The sequence below is a fragment of the Talpa europaea genome, assembly GCF_964194135.1.
Source record: "Talpa europaea genome assembly, chromosome: 5".
In the NCBI taxonomy this organism is placed as follows: domain Eukaryota; kingdom Metazoa; phylum Chordata; class Mammalia; order Eulipotyphla; family Talpidae; genus Talpa; species Talpa europaea.
In genome coordinates, this window is record NC_140071.1 from 51,177,710 (window position 1) to 51,198,430 (window position 20,721).

The window sequence follows — 20,721 nt, forward strand, 5'->3', positions numbered from 1 at the left end:
TCTAATGAAGGAAATGATTTCTGATTCATACTTTTGATGGAGGACAGGAATAGAAAGAAAAAAACTTAAAAAGGAGGGCCACAAGACAAGAAACCTGGCTCACACAAGGAGGTGGGGGCAGAAGAGATTAGCATAACCATCAACACAGTTGTGGAAACTAGTATCCCAAGGCACGGATGCCACTAGAATCCTGAGGCGAGGATGCCTAGATTACAAAGCATAACATCCAAGCAGGTATCAGACTGCTGTGGAGAGCACTGGCCCAAAGGTAAAGATATGGAGATTGAGCCCACTGTAGAATCTCCAGTCCCTTTCAAATTATACATAGTTATCCAAAATTAGCAACTGGGCCTCCCCTGGTGGCGCAGCGGTTGAGCACTGGGCTGCTGGGCTACGAAGCTGCCCGCAGCCTCTGCAGCACTGGTTTGATCCCTGGCGGCCGGCGGCGACGGTCCCACAATGGCGCAACAGATCTCTCCTGCCGCTCCCGCTGCTCCCCTCAGCAGTGCATTTCAGTACGTCTGCCTGTTCGGTTCCCCACTCTGGCTCTGATGAATTCTCTCACCCTCCCGCGCTTCTGACTGTACCCAGTGCTTGTATAAATAAATAAATAAATAAATAAATCTTTTAAAAAAAATAAAACACAAAATTAGCAACCAACTGAGACTCACAAGGAGTGAGCCCCTCCCAAACAGAAGACTCTATCAGTGCAGTCTCTGCACAGGCTTGGGGCAATAATCCCACTGCCCACCTGTGACTCTATGCAGGTGCCTCTTTTCACCAACTCTCCCTCTGCAGGGCAGCAGCCTTCCTGCCTGCCTGTCACCTGGCAAGCCCGCCCCCTGCAACCAAGCAGGCCTCTCTAGCAAACCTGTCTTTTGGGGGCAGCTCTTCCTGCCTGCTTGTGTCTATGCAAGTGTCTTTCACTGTTTTATCTCTTCCCTAATAAACCTGCCCTTTAGATATAATTAATGTCTCTGTCATGTGGAAAAACTCGCCTGGGAAATTCCCTGCGTGTCGCTGAAACGGGAGCTTTCGTGAAACCTTTCCCAGAGTGACCCCAAGGATCCCACACTCCAAACCCATGGACTCCAAAAACTACAACACTTTCATTAGTCACATAGGCTTGACTCAGGGGTGGAGCTGATATTCTTCTCCATGGAGTATTCTCCACGGAGTCTTGCGTAGAGTAGATATTCAAGAGAAGTTACTTTAAATTGAACTTAAATGAACTATTTGAACTAAATCTGTTTTGCTCCACCCCCTACCTTGGCCAAAACATGGATGGCATATGGTGGAAAAGAAGAAAAAGCAATGGTAAGGGGCAGATAGATACCTTACTCTCCTCTTGGGGCTGTGTTGCCTTGGTATCAAAATTTGCATTTTGTTTTCCTACCTTCAAGCTGACTGTAGATACCAGGTATGTGTGTGGGAAGGTTGGTTGTTGTAGATTTTACAAGAAGTAATCAAAATAAATGTAATGAAAATTTATTAATTTTTTTCACTCTGAATGAAATTGCATCTAGTGAGCGGAAGCCAGGGCTGCAGCCAAACATCTTCTGGTGAACAGGACAGACTCCATAATGAAGAGCTATCTGGTCCAAAATGTCAATAGTTGTCAGAAGTACCAAGGTTAGAAGCCCTGGTCTCAAGTACATAACGTCACTCGCGGGTAGTTTTGCAGGGATGTAGATGAAACAAGATTAATCTTGTACAGATGACTCACTAACAAATGGTATTTCTCAAACTAGAAAAAATAATGAACACCTATTTCTTAGCTAATTAAATGTGAAGAGATGGCGATGTAGGGTGGGCATTGTTCTTCCTAAAAGAAGCTCATTGTAAAAAGGGGTAAATGAGGATTTCTATGATTTGCTGTCTGGAGAGAGAGATCTGGTGTCAGGTGTCTTGAGTTCTAAAATGAGGCTGCTGTGTTGTGACCTCACATGAGTCAATGGAATCCGACACCTTTGCACCCTATAACCTCCCTGGAAGTGGAGGAGGAAGGGTTGAGTTTGAAATGGGGTCAGAGGGCTTCGGCTTTTGTGAATCATAAAAGCAAATATTGTGTGAATTTTCATTAAATGGTTATTAGCAACCTTCAAAGCAGAACTTTTTAAACTCTGAAAATGATACATTTTTACAGTCTTACTTTGGAAAACAGGGAAAGAGGAGTGATTTTCAACACAATCGTGTCAGGAAATTTGCTTGTTATTCTAAAAACAGCTTTTAATGAGAAAACAGCCTTTTCTTTCCTGTTATTTGGTCTTTCAGCTGAGGGTGCATGCTGCCCTGAGGATGTTATTACCTGAGGTGACAAGGAATCCAAACAAAAGGTGGTGACAGGGCCCCTGAGACTAAGCCTGTTGCCATGGGTTCTTTGTTTAAGACAACCGCTACACTTGGGCTGTGTTTGTGTTATCTATGAGCGTTAGGGACTCTAGCTGGACATGTTCAAAGAACAAGGAGTTTATCCTTACAAAAGCATCTGAAAATACATTCCATTATGGGTTTTAAATGCTGCATCAGGGACAACAGGGAAGATTTACACAGGATTTGTAAAAGAGTATCATGTCCTCTTATGTACCCAATGATAGAGAATTTCCCTTGCGTTTTGGTTTCCGTAATGCTTCATCTCTGCAGAGTTCAAAACTGTAATCTTTAAAACACCCTGAGAAGTTAATATGCCTACTATGTAAAGTGGGTCAAAATGCCCATTAAAAGTTTCCTCCAATGACACTGCTGGACCACCACCACTGGGGATCGCTATTTTCCAGGCTCCAACTCATGAGCACTCAAACCCACCTTGAGCATGTCCGTTTCACTTAAACCACTGTTCTTTGTTTCCCCGTTTCTACCGAATGTACTCCCCCCTCATTAAATACATCCTCTCTAATCCTGGCAACGACCCCACATGGGACATGAATTGCTACTCATTTTGCAAAGGAAAAAACTGAGACTGGAACAATTTGCCTAGGGTCACACAGTAAGTGGCAAGGAAAGTGTATGAACCCAGGTCTGATTCCAAACTCCATAAGGACGCCATATAACTGATGGAGGCTAAGAGTAGACCATCGTTAAGACCAGAAACTGGAGGTGGGGGTAGACATGATTCACAGAGTTGTTAAACCAGACATAGAAATGAAGAACTCCTCAGGTGCCAACAACAAGTAGCAGACCAGAGGTAGAGAGATGGAGATGGAATTTGTTTTTTGTTTCTGTCTCCTCTCTCTCTCGCGCTCTCTCTCTCTCTCTCTCACACACACACACACACACACACACACACACACACACTATCTCGGACATCATTTCCAGTGCTTTTCCTGTGGTCACCTAAACTCACCCTTGAATTTGGGGGTCCCCTGTTACCCCATTCAGTGAGGGCAGAAGTTATGTCTTTCTTCTCCCCTGCTATATTGTAATGCAACAATCCCATACCCGGTAGGTTCCTCACCGGTTCAAGCAGACCTGTTGGTGTTTTCATGTTCTCTGTTGTTTGCCGCCACACTCTGCCGAACTCCCCCGTAATCCACACCACGGCGGTCCACACTACACCCTCTTCTGCCCCCCTGGCCTTATAAGCCAGTCTCTTGGCTCAGGTGCGCCCACCGACGCATGCCCACACCCTACTCCAGGTGTCCGCCATCAGGCATGCATTTAATCTAATAGTGGGAGGGGGAGGGGGATACCTTTCACTTACCCTACAGAGGTATAGACTAAAAGTACACCCTCGCTTGTTTGAAGGGAATTCGTTTTCCAGTACTATTAATTATAATCACTTTTCCTCACAGTGTATTTTAGTTGGATTGAGCCTATTCTGTAGCTAAGCAAAAAACCAACAGGGAGATTAGGTACTGGTGATAGTTATCGAGTATGATGACTTTGTAGAGTCCCACAAATCAACCTTGGGAGGGACCATTCATCGATTCCTCTTGAATTTCACAAGGTGAGAAAAGAACTCTATACAAAGTAACTGCCGTCAGGGCACCAGGTGTGGCCAAGCTAGGATTAAAACCTGCTTCTTGTTTACATCATGCTTTGCTTTGCATAAGCCTCCAAATGCCCTGGTCCTTTCATTTTTTTTTTTAAGGCAAAAACATAAGAAATTTATTGTCTCTCTGATCAGAGGGGTGCCAAGCAGGTAACCCTTGTTCCTTGATGTTTTTTAAAGCGATGTTAATTGTCTCTTCCCTTCACCTCCCAGCTTTCTATGCTTCAACCCAATCATCCTCTAGAGCTGGCTATAAAAGATAATGAGGTGGCAATTATAGAAGTTGGTGGTAGGGTCATTTAGTCATGGCTGCATGACTAAATGTCCCAGCCACCCTTCTCCTCCCGCTGGAAGTGGCAAACCCCAGCTTCGGGTGTTTTCAATTCAGTAACAAACAATAGAAGGCAGCACACACGTGAACTTTTGCCACTTTTGTATTTTATTGTGGAACTGAGTTTTTTTTTTTTTCTTTTACATCAAATATCCTCAATGGAAGAGGGGATATTGCACACAAATATCATAAAAGCACTACATATTACTTTCACTGGAAACTAATTTTCTACATTAGATATGACTGGATAGGATAGAAGTGATGCAGGATTATAAGACATAATACCATACACAGCTGCAGACTGACACAAACACCATTCAGAACAAGAGAGAGGAGTGGGAGGTGCTTCTCAGCTGGGCTCAGGACCCTCTGCCCAGGGCCGAAAGAGCAGGGCCGCTGGCCGCTCGGGAGTCCAGACTGGACCAGCCTCCGGGTGTTCTCAAGGAGCAGTCTGGTCTTGCTGTCTCATCTCGCAGGCTTCCGCTCTTGGGGAGCTCCAAACGAGTGCGGAGAAGCTATTTTTCCCCTTCCTTTTCAGTTTTGTTGCTGTCTTTTAAATTAACTTAAAGTCACAGATTTTTTTTTTTTTTTTAGTAGTTTAATACCAGGTGAATAACCTAATTGCTTTCAAAGAAATGCTCATTGCTAGGCGGCTTTTGGTGTATTGTTCAGTTGGTTAAAAGAGAAATGCTTACAGTTCCTTTCAAATGGAAACAGATCTGTTCTTCTCAATCTGAAGCGCCAAAAAAAAAAAAAAAAGAAAAGAAAAGAAAAGCTATTAATCTAAATCACAATATCATTACTGAGCAAGAACCTCTTATGACAGGTGACTAAAGAGAGGCAAGAAAAGCAATTTCAGAATTGTAGAGCAGCTCCTGAGAGCTGAAATTTGGTAACAGAGGGAAATGGAAGATGGTAAACTTTCCATTAGCAAATGATTAGATCTCATTAAATGAGTATTGGAAAGCTCCTAAACTGCATAAGCTATCGGAGACACTTAAAACATTCATATACACTAGGGAAACCATTCACTATGATATGTAAGGTAAGAAAAGAAAAAATTTTGAACTCCATGGAAAACAGCAGGGCAGGGGGCAAGGAGGGGGATTCAGTCTTCATATCCAGTCCCACCACAAGACTGAGAAAGCATGCACAGGGGCTTGGGATCGGAACGGGGAGAGAATTAGTTAAAATCGAAAATGGAGGGTCATCTCTAACATTTAGTCTTGGTATAATTTTGTTTAAGATACTACCAAAAAGGTCATGATCATGTGTGCTATCTTGATGGAATCCCATCATCTACACAGAGTGTAAATTCCTTCCACTCAAATATTCAATCTATACAATTGGATTAAGTAATCAGTGTGAATAAAACTTCTAGAAGTCTGTGTCAATCTTCAGCTCTCACCATGAATGTACATGGTGCACTGTGATGGCTGTTACTAAACTAATCGTGTATTTATGGAACTAGCAAAATTAGGTTAGTCACACAGGTAGGAAAGATGTCTGGAAGGACAGGAGCAACCTATAATGCAAATGTTGTTTTTTCTGGCATGTTCAGGCTCTGTGTTCATCATGGAGAAGTATGGATGGAGAAAGCTACTGATACATTTCATAGGAAAAGGAGCCAGCTGCTCGGTGACAGCTTTTGTGTATGTTTCCCATTAAATCCTATAGCAAAAAAGAAAACGGGAGAAAAGGAATGGGGTGGAATATTTACCACTGAAGACTGGGTCCAATTCTCCAAAAAAGGATATATTTTTTAAGGTAAAACCATGTACATGTTAAATAAATTTAACTTGGGAAATCGGAAAATAATTCCATCTTCTATCAAAGAAAGATCAACCAGAGGTCTGAATTTGGCAAGAAGGCTGGAAATCTGTTTCTCTTCCCATGCATTATGTGGACCAACTCAACAACTAATCACTAAATAATTATATTGAGTATCTTAGCTTTGCTCAAAAGTAACTTTTAAGTACATGAGTTTATACTCAATGAAGTCCGTTTTTGTCACAATGACTTCACAATGACTTTTCCATTTCATTAATTTTTTGTACCCTCAATGTGTTGTTCTTAAGGACTTGAAAGAAACAGGGTAATAAATAAAAGCTGCATTTCTAGAGAAGTCTAAAAAAAATAGAATATTAATTCTTTTAAAAAATTAAACATTTGAAAAATGTAATTCACAGCATTAAGTAGACTGCATAGGTCCGCAGGGAAGGGACCCCGAAGAAGCATTGTTTAAACCCTCATAGTATTTAGCAGTGCAAAACACACATTTATCAGACAAAAATAAACTAAAATGTTAATTTTGAAATAAATAACTAACATAGAAAATAAAATGAGGTCATTGTTCACTAAACTCCATAGATCTCAGAGTCTGCAGAAAACGGAACGTGACGCAGCACAGCATGGGTGTCACTGAGACGTCTGCCACATCTGAACACGGGTGCACTGATCTGAACTTGAAACTGGATGTCAGTTTTAATCATGAGTCCACTTCCCAGGTTCATAGTTCAATGGTAACAATGATGGAAATGATCTCTGAACTCTACATGATGAACCGCAGGAGCTGGGGGTTCACTTGCTTTCAGTGTATTTTTTCTTTTGTTTTTTTCCAGAAAAGAAAATCCCAAAGCAAAATTTCGCTCGGGTTCTTTGAACTTGTCTTGGCTATTTTACCTCATGGTTGAAGATCTTGAAAGAAGTGTGTGTGTGATACCACGGGGCGATGTTCTTGTCATGGCCTGGAAAAGTAGCCTATCATTGCCATTCTCCCCACTCTCGATTAGCGTATACTCAAGATTTTTATGTTAAGGGAATCCAGGGATGGGAGGTATCACTATTCCTGGTAGTTATGGGTTTTTAATAAATATTATTACTGCAGTATCAGACTTCAATCTCACCAGAACTTAAAAGAAAAAAAATTATTCATTGTTTTGCCTTACGAAACACTTAAAAAAAAAAAAGACTGTCACTTGAAAATTTGCTTTGCTTTTTCCTGTAAATGAAAACATTTGTTAAAAAGTTCATCTATGAAAAGTTCTCACATAGCTAAAAAAAAAAAATTCTTCTGTACACTTGTTCTGATAATTGTGCTGGAATTAATGGAAAATTAAAAAAAAAAAAAGCCAATGTAAGACAAAGGAAGGTAAATACTGTACACTTGCTGAGAAACTCTTCCACCGTAAGATTCACTGTTTTCCCATTTCTGATCATAGAAGCCATTTCAATCTTGAACTTGCAGTAGTAATGAAGCTAGGAAAGGCTCAACGTGTCTGGCTGAGGCCCACGAGCGCGGAGGTGTTTTTCCACGCACGTGACCACCAAACCGCTGCACCGATCAGATCCGCTTCAGTACCCCACACGCGCACACACATGCTCCTTAGCTGGAGTGTCTATAATCCTACATGGGTGTTTTATAAACTTGCTGTCTCACATTAAAAAATAAGTGCATCAAGTATCTTTGTACATTCAAGTCACTTTCTAAGGCAAATTGTCTACTGTTTGTACTCCCAACCGCTTTGGTATTTGCTTGTTAATTGGGATGGACTTGGGTGTTTCTGCATGCAGGTTAATTGACTCAGTGGGCTGACTGGGTGTACAAATGTTGGGAGCATGCCTTAGATCGATCTACTCGTGTGTCTGAAGAGGCTGAGAGTTGGGGGCTCTAACCACTTGCATGTCCAGTCTACACTACTTGGTTATGTCAGTGTGCAGCCTTCAAACTGAAGGTGCTTAAGGCGGGAAAATCTCACACGCCCTCATGACAAGTTTTGTTCTCTTTTGTTTTCTTCCAGCCAACTTGTTTTAGAAAATGAAGACCCTTTTTGGTGACACACGATGAAAACTTTGCCTGTGTAGACTACAGAATACAGACTGTCTGAGAAAATGCAGACCTAATTGTTGGTTCTTTTCTCCTCCTTACCCCACCCTGCTCTCTTTCTGGGTATCTCACCAGCACTCTCTTATCATTACATCTCCTTCTTTTGCATTCTTTTTCTTTCTCATTCTCTCTCTCCCCCCTACGGTCTCTCTGTGCGTGCATCCTCTCTCTCTCTCTCTTTCTCCCTCTCTCTCTCCTTCTTGAGCTCTCTCTAAGACAAATGCCTCTATCAAGCAGAAGTCAGTTGGGTTTGCTAGTGCATGGTTTCCAAATGTTCAGCAGAGATGAACTGGGGTAGGTAATTTTGCAGTAACTTGAACCCTACTGTGGGAATACTGTTACTTCCCTTAGCAATCAGCAAAAAGTGAGAAATTGTGGTGACTTGTGTCACCATGACACAGTATAGCGTTTGGCAGGTAACAGTTCGGCGACTTATTTAGATGAATTGACATTTTAGAAAAGGTGGATTCAAATTGAAGAATTTCTGGAAACAAAGTTCAAATCCTGTGGTGTGGCTGGCCTAGCTTTTTACAGTTCAATCTTGCATGCGGGGAAGGATTCGTCTTGCATCACCACGGTGCTGCTGCTTGCTAGAACCATGATGTTGAGGTCCTGCTGCTTCTCGTGGGTCTCCTGGTACCACTCCCTCATCACCTCTGAGTCATGAGTGGGGATCAGGGTCACCTGCAGGGAGAGAGAAAAGGGCCATTTAAGGGCACGGCCAGAGATCAAATGGAAAAAATGGAACATTAATAAGGTATTAATTAGAAAAGGAAGAGAGGGGTCTCCCTAGTGGCACAGGCAGTTGAGTGCAGCGCTGTGAAGCTGTCCGCAGCCTCTGCAGTGCCGGTTCGATCCCCGCCGGCCTCGGAGCAACCTACATGGTGAGCAGACCTCTCCAGTCTTGCCTGCTGCTCCCCTCAGCAGTGTATTTCAGTCAGTCTGCCTGTTCTGTTCCCCGCTCTGTCTCTGATGAGTCCTCTCACCCCCTGCACCTATGGCCTATACCCCAGCTCTTGTACAAATAAAATAAATCTTAAAAAAAAAAAAAAGGAAGAGGGAAGAAAGGAATGATTTTCTGTTTTCTCCCAGAAAAAGACTTTTCACTTCATTTTCCAGGAAACAGAATGATGCTATCAAAAATTAGTTTTGGGGGGAGAAGGAGCTGAAGACTGCAACCAAAAGCAACTAAATGACTAGTCAATTAATTCATCTATATTCACCATCTGTTTTTCTAATTCTTTCAAGGTATTATAACAGAAATGGTCAGTTTTATTTTAAAGATATTGCATATTTAATTCAAGGAGCTGTAGTTATTATGGCAGTTCAAAGTCCTCTACTTGTTTGCAACTAACATTTCATCCTGAGAACAAAGATTTAGTTTATATGTGTGGCTGGAAATAGAGAAGAGGTGTGGGTAGGAGGGTAGAGGACTGAAGAATAAAAATTGTACCTAGTATTCAGGAAGAGGCCACTGAGTGCTTCCCACTGGATTATATAGGATTACAAAATAAGTTATTCTATTTAATGTCATGCAAACACACGGTGACCCAGTGAGTTCACTCAGTGACTGTACAGAACCATGAGGAAAACTTAGATAAACAAAAATCATAGTGGAAATAATAAAGAGAAGTTCTTTGCCAGCCACAGATGTTTGGGAGTCAGGAGTGTCCTCTGGGACCTTTTCAGCAAAGCCCCTCTACTCCACACAGACTAGCTGACTTTCTAAGTGGCCACACTCCTAGCTTTGGTCAATTCGTGAAACACAAAAAAAGACAATTCCTTAGCAGCCTTCACATGAAAAGGTGACCACTTTGATTCACCCACATACTCTCAGTGTATTAGTGGGGAAGGGCAGAAAATGTAGGGCCCATTTTGCAGGTACATAAATTATGCCTTAGGGTGATAAAATGGCTCTCCCCTCAGGCCACGGCTGTGGATGGTGCCAAGAGTAAGAGTTTAGATTTTCTTCTGTATGAAATTCTCTCTGTTGTCAGGATAGTCCACGTGTGACACACCGTGGGGCATCTCATGCGGATCCACAAACACAACCATCGTGCTTCTTGCCCTCTGCCTCTGGACACAGCTCCATGGGCAGTCCAGACACTGTGAGGGGCTCTTACCTGCATGTTGCTGCCCCACTGAGCCTTCCCTTCCAACAAGGCGTCCAGAACAGCCCGGCTGGGCTCCTCAGCAGCAGGATCATTCCCACTCACCACGTAGTAGGAAGACCTCACTCTCTTGAAAAATTCCACGTCAACATTCTTACTATTGCTGTGGTTGGGAATATAGCACAGGTCCAGGTACACAGGGGGGCCTGGAGGCACAGCTGAGGGCTTGGCTGTCTTGGTGGTTCCTGGCCCTTTGGTGAATAAACAAAAGCAAAGTGAAAACCAGGCTCACCAGAATGTGAAGAGATCCGAAAGTGTCCACCCAGCAGACCTTCCCTACTCAGCCACAAGAAGGTCCAGCAAGTCTGGAGAACATAATGTGGTGGCTTACCTCCTCGACAGTGAGATAAATGGATGGTTTCCCTGTGTGGACAACCAACCCATTAGGAAGTAAGAAGAGTATCAAGACCTTCCCAAAGGATGGAACAAGATGAGAGCTACTAATGTCTATGTTAATCTGAAAAGCAATCTAAGTAGAAAACAGATTTTAAAAGACAAGCCTCTCAGCACCTCAACTTTGTTCTCAGACTAAAGAAATACAACATTGTACTTTGATTTTAGCACAGTTCTCTGCAATGTGAGATGTCTCTCCCCAAGGAAGCTGGAAACCTAACTTCTGCAACAAGAAGCTTCAGGAAGACTAGACTTTCTCTAGCCAATCACACATGCTAGACCTGAGAAAGGGACATCTGGCAGTCAACATTCTTACCCTAACAGAAACTCTGGGCAAAGTAAAGTTCAACTTAACCCCCAAATCTCCTGGTACCTTTCTGACTTGCTACAGTTAGAAAGGTGAATTTTTTTTTTTTAAATACTAATAGAATTAGCAGTCTAAAGCATAACTAGAATCATCTAGCATGCTTTTACTGATGTACAGGCCTCATGTCCCAGAGTTTGACTTAACTGGGTTGGGGTAAGGCCTGGGCACCACCACTTTTAAAAATTAACTCCAGATGATTCTACTGTGCAGTTGGTTTGAGACCACTGCTGTAAAATCATTTAAAATACTGGTTGGAGCCTACATATTTAAACATCTTTCTTTTTTCCATGGACTGTTTAAATACTCGCCCCAGAGTCGAAACCACCAACGAATTCTATCAACTGTCCAGTTTAGGAAGTTTGTGGGAGGGCAAGAAATCAGTATTTGATTTCTTGAAAATGATATTTGATTTCAAGTATTTGATTTCAAGAAACTGGTATTTGGATAAAGTGACTTGATTTAGGACTAGATGAGCCATTTTCACAAATCTGAGCTATAAATCCTCAAAATACCCACGTGTAGGTTTCTGCTGGTAGCAGAAGTTTGCTAATTATGGTTGTTCTAATAACTAAAAATGCCTGCAATTTTCCCTGCCACACTAAAAACCGCATGACTGCTCAGAAGCGGCATGAAGGGACAGTCAAATGCCCATTCAGGTTTGATTTTAACAACAGCACAATTTTGTCTTTTTTAAAAATCTATTGGAACAACATCTTCAAAAAATTTAAATTAGCTCATCGGATATTTATTATTTTTGTCTTTAAATAATCTCTTCAAATGACAAAACAAATTTTAAAAAGTCTATTGGGTAGGATCGTTTAGGTGGCAAATTTCAGCTGGCTTTTATCTGTTTGAATGGATTTCATGTTTCTCTTAAATCCAAGACCACCTCTCAGATCAAAAGGCTAATTTCTGGTGGTTTTCCATCAATTCTAAATATAAACAAATTCAATTTGCTTTATACATACATGTTCAAAGAGGAAATCTGATGGGACCTGAGTGTTGAAAAGGATGCTCCATGCTACTTAATGTAAATTAAGTGCTTAATGCAGTTATCACTAATACTTCTTAAAATGTACTGAATTCAGAGTCCCAAAGGTTCATCCATCAGATTTTCCCTAATAAAATAAGGAAATGTCATTTAATTTTTTTTTTTTTACTTTACGTGTTTGAGTCAGCTTTTATTTCTTTGTGAAATGTGACCTGAAATCTCTGAATAACTACCTAGAGCAAACAAAACTTATTAATGTGCCAGCAGTTTTCCAGAGAAGCTCGAAACCTACATCATTGGTTCTAAAGCTTTAGAACAAGAATGCAGTTGTTGTGTCACAGAAAGCAGCCCCAGGAACTGCATCTGATGAACCAGAGCTGCTCTGTCCCATTCGCTAAGCTGTCTCCAAGCCTAAGGGCCACGCTGCACAGAAATCTATGCCTTCGGGGAGAAAAGAAGAGCAAAGGAAGGGAGAGCACCAAGTTGTGCTCCCTCAACTTCCCAGCACAAAGTCAAATGGAAGGGTAAAGGCTCTGGCTGAGAGCAGAACAGCTGTGGGCTGAATCAGGACGCTGACCCCACCCCCCACCCTACCTGCAGTGGCCGTCTTGACTGATCTGGATGTGGAGGCGTTGGCAGCATTCTTTGTCTCCTTATCTTTCTCTTCCCCACGGGCAGCTTTGACCTCAGGCGTGGCCGTGGTTTTGGTTGCCTTTTCCACAGATTCTTTCTTCTTAGGAGAAGCCACCCGAGACACCTTATCTAAGGACTCTTTCAAGCCCCCAGGCTTTGGGGAAACCGCGGAGGGCTTCGACTTCCCATCGCCCTTTTTGACAGGTGAAGATGACTTGGTCTTCGTACCTGGCTTTTTGGTCTTGGTCTTCTCCTTCAGGTCTTTTTTCAGAGCTTTTCCCAGGTTCTGCTCGATGGCCAAGGCCTCTGGGTCCATCATGGACACATCAGGGTGGCGTGGAGAAGGGCTGCGGTCTTGCATGGGGGCCGGGGGAGGGTCCATGTGTTTGTATGTGACGGTTTTGTCCGTGGGGATGGTTTCTGATTCATCTTCGGAGTCAATGTTTGCATCGGCTGTGATGGAGGGGCACTCCTCCGTCTCCGGGGGGACATCGGAGTCAGTCTGGGATGGGGCCGACTCACTGACTGAGGTGGGAGGGGTTTCATCACACTGTCGCCCCTGTGGCTTCCCCCCTGGAGGAGGAGGGGCTCCCCCTGACTGGGTGAGGGGCTTCTCGGATTCTTCAGTTGGCTCTTCACTGGCAAACCACTCAAGAGGATTGGGATTAATGAAAGAAGGTGAGAGCTCGGTCTTTGGATGCTTGTACTCACAGGAGGACACAAGGCATAAGTCAACATCCTGGCGAGCCTCTGAGGGGGACTTCTTTTCTGCAGGGTAGCACTGGTCTGACGTCTCATAGGAATACGTAGATGCCTGGGGGGTTCTAGTGATCTTCTCTGCAGTCTCATAACAGTATGTGGAAGCATCAGGGGTACGTGTCGTTTTTGTTGATTTCTCATAAGAGTAACTTTCAGACTCGGGGAAACTTGCAATTTTCTCAGTGGTCTCATAAGAATAACTGCAATCCCCAAGTGTGTGACCACCATCTTCAGAGTCATCGTAGCCATTCCTGATGTCATCCAGGAGCTTTCTAGACTTCTCCGTCTTTTCATAGTAACCGCTGTAACCACTCACTTCGGGGGTCCTTATTGTCTTCTCGCTTATCTCATATGAGTACCCACCCTCTTCAGGGGTCCGTGTAGTCTTCTCCGTAATTTCATAGGCATAGCCACCATCTTCAGGAGTCTTGGTGGTTTTCTCAACCATCTCATAGGAGTAGCCACTGTCACATGGGGATTTTGCGGTTCTCTCTGTCTTCTCATAGTAATAGCCACTCACATCTGGGGTACGGGTAGTTTTTGCATAAGACTCATAGTCGTAACTCTCTTCATCTGGGGACCTGGTTGTTTTTTCAGGCTTTTGATAGGCATAGCTGAAGTCACCAGGTGTCTTCCCTCCATTGTCCTCCACACTAGATGTGGTCAAATCTCTATTCAAGGCTAGATGGTGTTGCATCGTATCAAATAACATTGAGGCACGGAAGCCATAGGGCTCTGTGGATGCTGCATCCATTGGTGGAAGAGAGGAAGTATGGCTAGTTGCTACATTCTCTTTGACTGCAGAGGTAGAATCTGAAAAACCAGGTGAATATAAAGGAGAGGACTCTCTTGGGGTGAGTGGAGAGATATCAGATTTGGGTGAGAGCTTCTCTCCTTCCAAATCTTGTACTTTTTCAGAGGTGAGTGAGGCATATAAGGACATATCTCTGGGAGGAACATCAGATAGAGCATCTTCTTGGAGAGGAGAAGCTATCTGAGAAGGGGTATGTGCAGAAGAGGTGGATGGTGAGGCCTCAACCTGAGATACTGAGATAAGCTCAGAAAGATCATTATCTTGGGTGTAGGACGGCTCCTCCATTGGTGGTATCTTATGTGATAAACTGGAGTCCTGCATATCAGAAGGACTGTAGTCCACCTCAGTTGGCCCATTTTCAGTGATGTGAAGCACACTTGCACCCACCGTAGGGTGATCTGGAGACTGACGACTAAAGTCCATAGCAAGGGAGTGCTCTGGAGATTCCTGACCAAATTCAATAGACATGGAGGACTGTTCAGATCTGTGATCTTGAATGGGTGTCCTGGATTTGGCTGTTTTAGGGGAGAAGTCTGGTGGGGAAATTGACATGGGTCTTGGACATTCTTCTTTAGATGGAGACATTTCTGTTTCCTGGAAAGTGGTAGGTGTTTGCACGACAGACACTGAAAGGGAATCATCTACTTCTGTGGAATGAGGAGAGCCAACTTCAGCATGCAGAGAAGGAGACACATCATCTGTTGTTGGCTCTGGAAATGAGCTGGTAGCCACGGAAGCTGTGGAGACTGAGGCCACCCCTTCCATGTGAGAGTATGTGTCTTCTGCTACACCCTCATCAACAGGAGTGGCTGACTTGTCTGAGACGGTACCTTCAGAAATGGACATCTTGGTGTCCTCCTTGAAAGAGCCAAAGTGGCTGACATCTATTTGTGTAGGAGAAACATCTCCTCCTAACTTCCTTTCATCTAAAGCCAGTCCTGATTGAGAACTCATGGCTTCAACATCATCAGTTTTCTTTTCTTGACTGAAGCCTTCCTTTATTGGTATGAAGTCTGTGCTTTTCCCTTCCTGTTGAACTTGGAAAAGACCGGTGGAAGTCATGGCAGAAACTGGACTGAGATGGTCTGAAAAGTCTTGTTTTCCATTCTTTCCTTCAAAGGGGCTTTCTGTACATCTCCCAGGAGCCTTGTCATCAGCACTTAGAAAACTTTCATAAGCAGACTCAGATCCAATTAGGGGTGGGCTCCGTAAAGGAGACAAAACTTTTTCAATAGGAGACTCCGAGTCAGGCACAGGTTCATCCATGGGGCTTATGGAAGCCCTTTCATGCTCATCTTTGGCATCATTGAATTCAAAACTATCTGGAGCTGCTGGTGTTTTTTCAATGACTTCTGTGGGGAGGTGACTGGATTTCTCATCCGTGGGAGACTGGTAGTAAGGTGTGTGGCCAGCACTGCCAGTCACAGATTGAGGAGACACCACTTCCAGAGTCTTATCTTCAGGACTAGCACAATGTTCTTCAACAACTTCTCGGGTCACCTCAGCAGATGCTGGGACTGCTTCAGCCTCCACTGAAGCTTTAATCTCATTGGGTGTCAGAGAAAAGTTCACACTACGTTCACCCAAGGGGGTCTTTTCTATGGGTGATGGTGGAGATGGACTCAAGGATGGGCTCTTGGATGGGCTAACTTTCCCATCTGAAACTGTTGAGATGGTGTCTTTGATGTCCAACATGGTGCTGGCCTTCATATCTTTCTCTTCAGAGCAGTAGGCATCACGGAGCACAGACTTGTTGAATTTGTCCTCTTCCATGGATGATGGCGGTGAGATGGTGGAAGCTGAAGCAGTGTAATCCTTCCCATCGGTGGCATCTGTTTTTGACCCTTCTGACAATCCACTCAGTGATGTAATAGCAGGTTTGGAGTATTCCTGAGAATACAGTGATGACTCATATTTGGTGATATTTACAAATTCTTGAGATGGAGACTCTGTCTCTTCATTGTTAGTCTCATCACTCATCACATCACGAGGAGTAGACATCTCATCCATTGGGGTGGGCTCACTGGATATCTCAATGGTGGACTGAGTATAGCCGGAGGTGGCAGTAAATTCTTCAGGCTGGTCTTCTCGATTCTCCTCATCAGAAGCAGTGGCTTCACTCTCTGATCCTCCAGGTAAAGTCTCATCATGAATTGAAGATGCAGGTTCTCGGGCAGGAGACTGGGCTTCCGCTGGTTTGGCTGATGTGCTAAGGAATCCGTACTGATCCTCAGCACCACTAGCCTCCGCAGCCTTGTCAACCACGGCCATCACATAATCTTCAGCTTCAGCTTTTTCGGGCTCATATGCTTCCTCTCTGACATCTTCTGCCTTTTCCTCCTCATCACCCTCCTCCTCAGATTGTTCAGCTTCTCCTTTCTCCACTGCCTCATCCATGTCTTCTTCTGCTCGGTCATCACCACTGACCACAGATGCCCTCTTCTCCCTGATGTGGACATCTGCCTCCGCCTTTGCACTTTCCTCCTCCTCCACTGGGCTGTGCTTGGAAGTGCTCAAGCATACATTTTCTTCACCATCCTCTTCCGGCTCCTCCGCTTCCTCAGTTTCTGCCTTCTCTTCATAGTCTCCAGTCTCTGAGGATTCTTCAAAACCTGCTCCTTCGTCTTCAAATTTTTCAATGTCATCCACCCCCTGCTTCTCTACTGGCTCCAGCTCCTCAGGGGTTTGTTCACATTCACCCTCCCCTTCGGTGGTGGTGATGCCCTCATCGGGCGACTCAGCAGGACCCTTGATGACCTCAGTCTCTCTCTGGATGACATAGGCATCGACTGGCGCCGTCTCCTTCAGTTTCTCTTCGTCTTCAATCAGTTCCAGCTGAGGCTTGATGTCTTTCGCTACATCCACCTCTTCAGCCTTTAACTCCTCAAAGTCCTTGGTTAGGTCCTCAGGGGATGACATAAGGGACCGCTCAGCCTCAAGCTCTTTGGCAGGGCCCGTGGCTACTGCAGCTGCTGCCACCACGGCCACTGCAGCCGCAGCACTGACAGCTGCAGCTGCAGCCTCTGTGGTCTTGCCTTCCTTCTTGATGACCTTCACTTTGCCCTTCTCCTTTAGCTTCCCAGCAGCAGCAGAATCTTTCTTGACAGGCTCTTCCTTCTTGGAGACTTTTGGTTTTAATGCAGTTGGTTTCTTTGCTTCAGAGAGAGGAGTAGATGATTTCTTTGTATCTTTGGGAAGTTTCTTAATTTCTTTTTTTGGTTCCTTTTCCTCCTTTTTAATGTCTTTCTTTTCGTCCTTCTTGACGTCCTTCTTGACTTCCTTCAATGGTGTTTCTTTCTTAACCTCTTTCTTGGGTTCTTTTTTCTCTTCTTTCTTGATTTCTTTTTTGACTTCCCTCTTTACCTCTTCCTTTTTGGGTTTGTCCTCCTTCTTGACAGGTGTCTTCTCCTCCTTTTTTGCCACTTCTTTCTTTGGCTTTTCCTTCTCCTCTTTCTTTTCTTCAGATTTTACCTTTGTTTCCTTTTTCACTATCTTCTCCTTGGCCACTTTGGGTTTGACATCTGTGCCTTGCTTTTCTGCCACCTCGGCTTTCACTGGAGGCTGCTCGTCTTTGCTGGACACCTCCTTTTCTGTCACTGCAGGCTTGGTTTCTGTTTTCACTGGCTTGTCTTTTTTCACTGTTACCTTTTCCTTGCTTTCAACTTTGGGTGGCTTTTCCACGTGATTAGCCTTTGTGACTTCAGGGGTTTCTTCTTTAGACTCCTTTCGCACAGATTTGCTGGGGAGTGGTTTTGTGGCCGGCTTCAAACTCTCTCGGCTGTCAGCCCTCTGTTTCAGTTTTACTTGTTTCACAGCAGGAGTGGCCACCTGGCCAGTAAGATCCTTCTGGGTAGCTAGCGGCTGTTTCAGGAAGTCTAAGTGTTTGAGTTTTTCCAGTCCTTCCAGGATATTGTATTGGGTGCTATTTCCAGGAAACAGAACTCGAATGATTTTCTCTGCAGGGTTGGCTGGGTGCCACACGATCAAAGATGACACCGAAGTTAAATAGGAAACGGGGAGATCTATTTCTTGACCATTAGGCAGGATTAGCTCAGCCTTGTCTTTGTTGGTGCCAGTCCACTGTTGCATAAAGTACTGCATTTCCTTGCTGCTCTTGACTGGGTTGAGCACATACATCTCAAGTTTACCAACTCCCATTTTTTGGAAAAGAATGACAGGATCGATGGCATTGCTGACACTTCTGAATAGAGGTTCTGGCTTCATAGACAACTTATTTAGGTACTGCAGAGTGAAGCAAGCTTCTTCTATGCTTCTCTTCATCTTAATGTTTGGCTCTGGGTTTTTCAGATTTTCAGGTATGTTGAGAAATACAACACCTAAGTCAGGGGAAATGAGGTTTTTCATCCAGTCACTATTTGTGGTCGAGCCCTGCGACTGTTCTTCCTCGAGCTCTGCAATTTTCCGCTGTAGCATGCTATTTATTCCAGGCAAATTGTCATCCCCAATGTGAGTGAGGAGGATGGAGTCTACTCGGTCCAAGTGTCGGATGAGTTTCCAGAAGCAAGATTTTCTTTCTGACCCTCCGTTGATTAGCATATTGAATCCGTTCACTGCAAACAATGCAGAATCACCCCTACCTCCTGGAAAAATGTAACAGCAAGGCTTGGAGAGCTTTAAAAAGCCACCCGATGTGGGAGGTTCCAGGATATCAAAGGGAGATGGGACTTCCACTGATTCTGAGAGGTACTCGGTAAACTCGGAAAGTCCTTCCATTTCTGGCAATATTGAAGCTGAGTTGAGTTTAATATTGATGAAGTCTTGGAGATTGTGTCTGTCAAGATTGGAGTTCTTCCAGTCCCCTTCTTCGGGACAGAACAGGGTTAAGCTGGCTTTGTTGGCAGGATGGGTGGTGCTCAGTAATTCCCCAATCTGGCATTTTTTAAAAAATAAGAAAAGAAGGAAAAGGGGTAAGTCACTGTCATCACTGATCATCTCTTCCTATATATTTTACAGGATCATTGAATGCATGATCTAAGGCTGACTTCAAAGACGCTGGTTGTTTCAGTATTAAAATATCTCCATATGTATCAACAGCCTTCTGTCCTGAGCTCTACTGTCTCCACCACCCTCTCCCACCCAGGACTGCCCCTGAGACCTCTTCGCCATCTATTCTTACCCAGCAGGGGACTCTGACCAGCTAGGGATGGTCCATGACTGAGCCACACACAGCAGTTTGAAAATCACCCCTGGGTATTTGCCAGGCAAAAATGCCCTTTAGAAAATATTACACTATCACAAAGGAGCCTATGAGTCATTTCACCACTACTATAGAACATTATTAATGTTTTCTTTAATTCCACTAAGATTGGCAAAAAATACCTACTTGATGCAATAAAGGATTTAGATATAGTATATATATTGTTGTCTACTTTTAGAATGTGGCAGGTACAAGAGAAAAAAGTTTACTGTTTCCTGGTTTCCCAGTTTTCTGGGAGACAGGAAGCTAGGGTTGTACATTGCTGCAAAAAAAAAAGAAAAAAATTCACACAATCGCCACTCATGCCATGAAAACAGTATTTTATTTCTCATTCCATATTACAGCTACATGTTTCATGGTCTCAACTTAGTAAACAGTGAGGGAGAATCACACCATAAATACCAATCTTCTTTTGGTTGTAGCAAAGCTCTGAGTTTCAAGTGAGAAGAGCTCTGTGTCCTTTGTGGCAAATGAAGAAAGGGCAGACCAAAGATTTCATCAGGTTCAGCATCCCTAAGCCATCAGGTCTGAACTCTTACCTTCTAGAATTAGGAATAGTTTTCTCTGACTCTCACAACCTCCTGAGGCTACTAGTGCATTTATGTGCAGAAGAGGTACTTTTAGAATCTGAATTTTGCATTTTACTGTATTTTTGTATTTTCTTAGCTACTTGTCCTACAATTTACATGAGGGTCACAAAATAGCAACATGACAAGTCTTTGACTGCTGTTTTCCTCTGACTTAACTTGACAATATCCTACAAAAGGAATAAGAATCAATTATTTTGGAAGCTAAGAATTCTGGATAAGCAAATGGTAACATCCTTGGGGGAATCTCTGCTCAAATTACTGGCTGAGCTAAGCAAATGGGGGCAAATCAGAATTTCTTGGCCCATAATTGGCACAGGCCCTCCTCAGCAACATTATAGCACAATTAGCATTTTCTCCATCTAGTTTTCACACAAAGCACATGCAAATTACTCGTGTTAGAGGAGAAATCTAAGCTGACTCAAACTGCTGAATCATTAATAGTGAATTTAAAGTTAAGTGTAGCCCATTTTAATTTTTGAAATTCTGCCCTAACTGAGGTATATGGCACCTCAGCATATGGAAGGGGCCGGGGGGATCAAATGCTAGCTCTTTTTATATGACATATGTACGCACCACA

At 43.6% G+C, this 20,721-nt stretch overlaps 1 protein-coding gene across 1 annotated transcript in view; it reads right to left on the reverse strand.

Annotated features, from left to right (window-relative positions):
- Positions 1 to 8,736: 8,736 nt before the first annotated feature.
- MAP1B (microtubule associated protein 1B) overlaps positions 8,737 to 20,721 on the reverse strand; it is a gene marked incomplete at both ends in the record, with an annotated part of 90,859 nt that continues 78,874 nt past the window's right edge. Inside the window, 3 exons of the mRNA XM_084233216.1 lie at positions 8,737 to 8,892; positions 10,332 to 10,570; positions 12,725 to 19,226. Of these exons, the coding sequence (XP_084089342.1) occupies positions 8,737 to 8,892; positions 10,332 to 10,570; positions 12,725 to 19,226 (6,897 nt within the window). The remainder of the gene's footprint in view (positions 8,893 to 10,331; positions 10,571 to 12,724; positions 19,227 to 20,721) is intronic.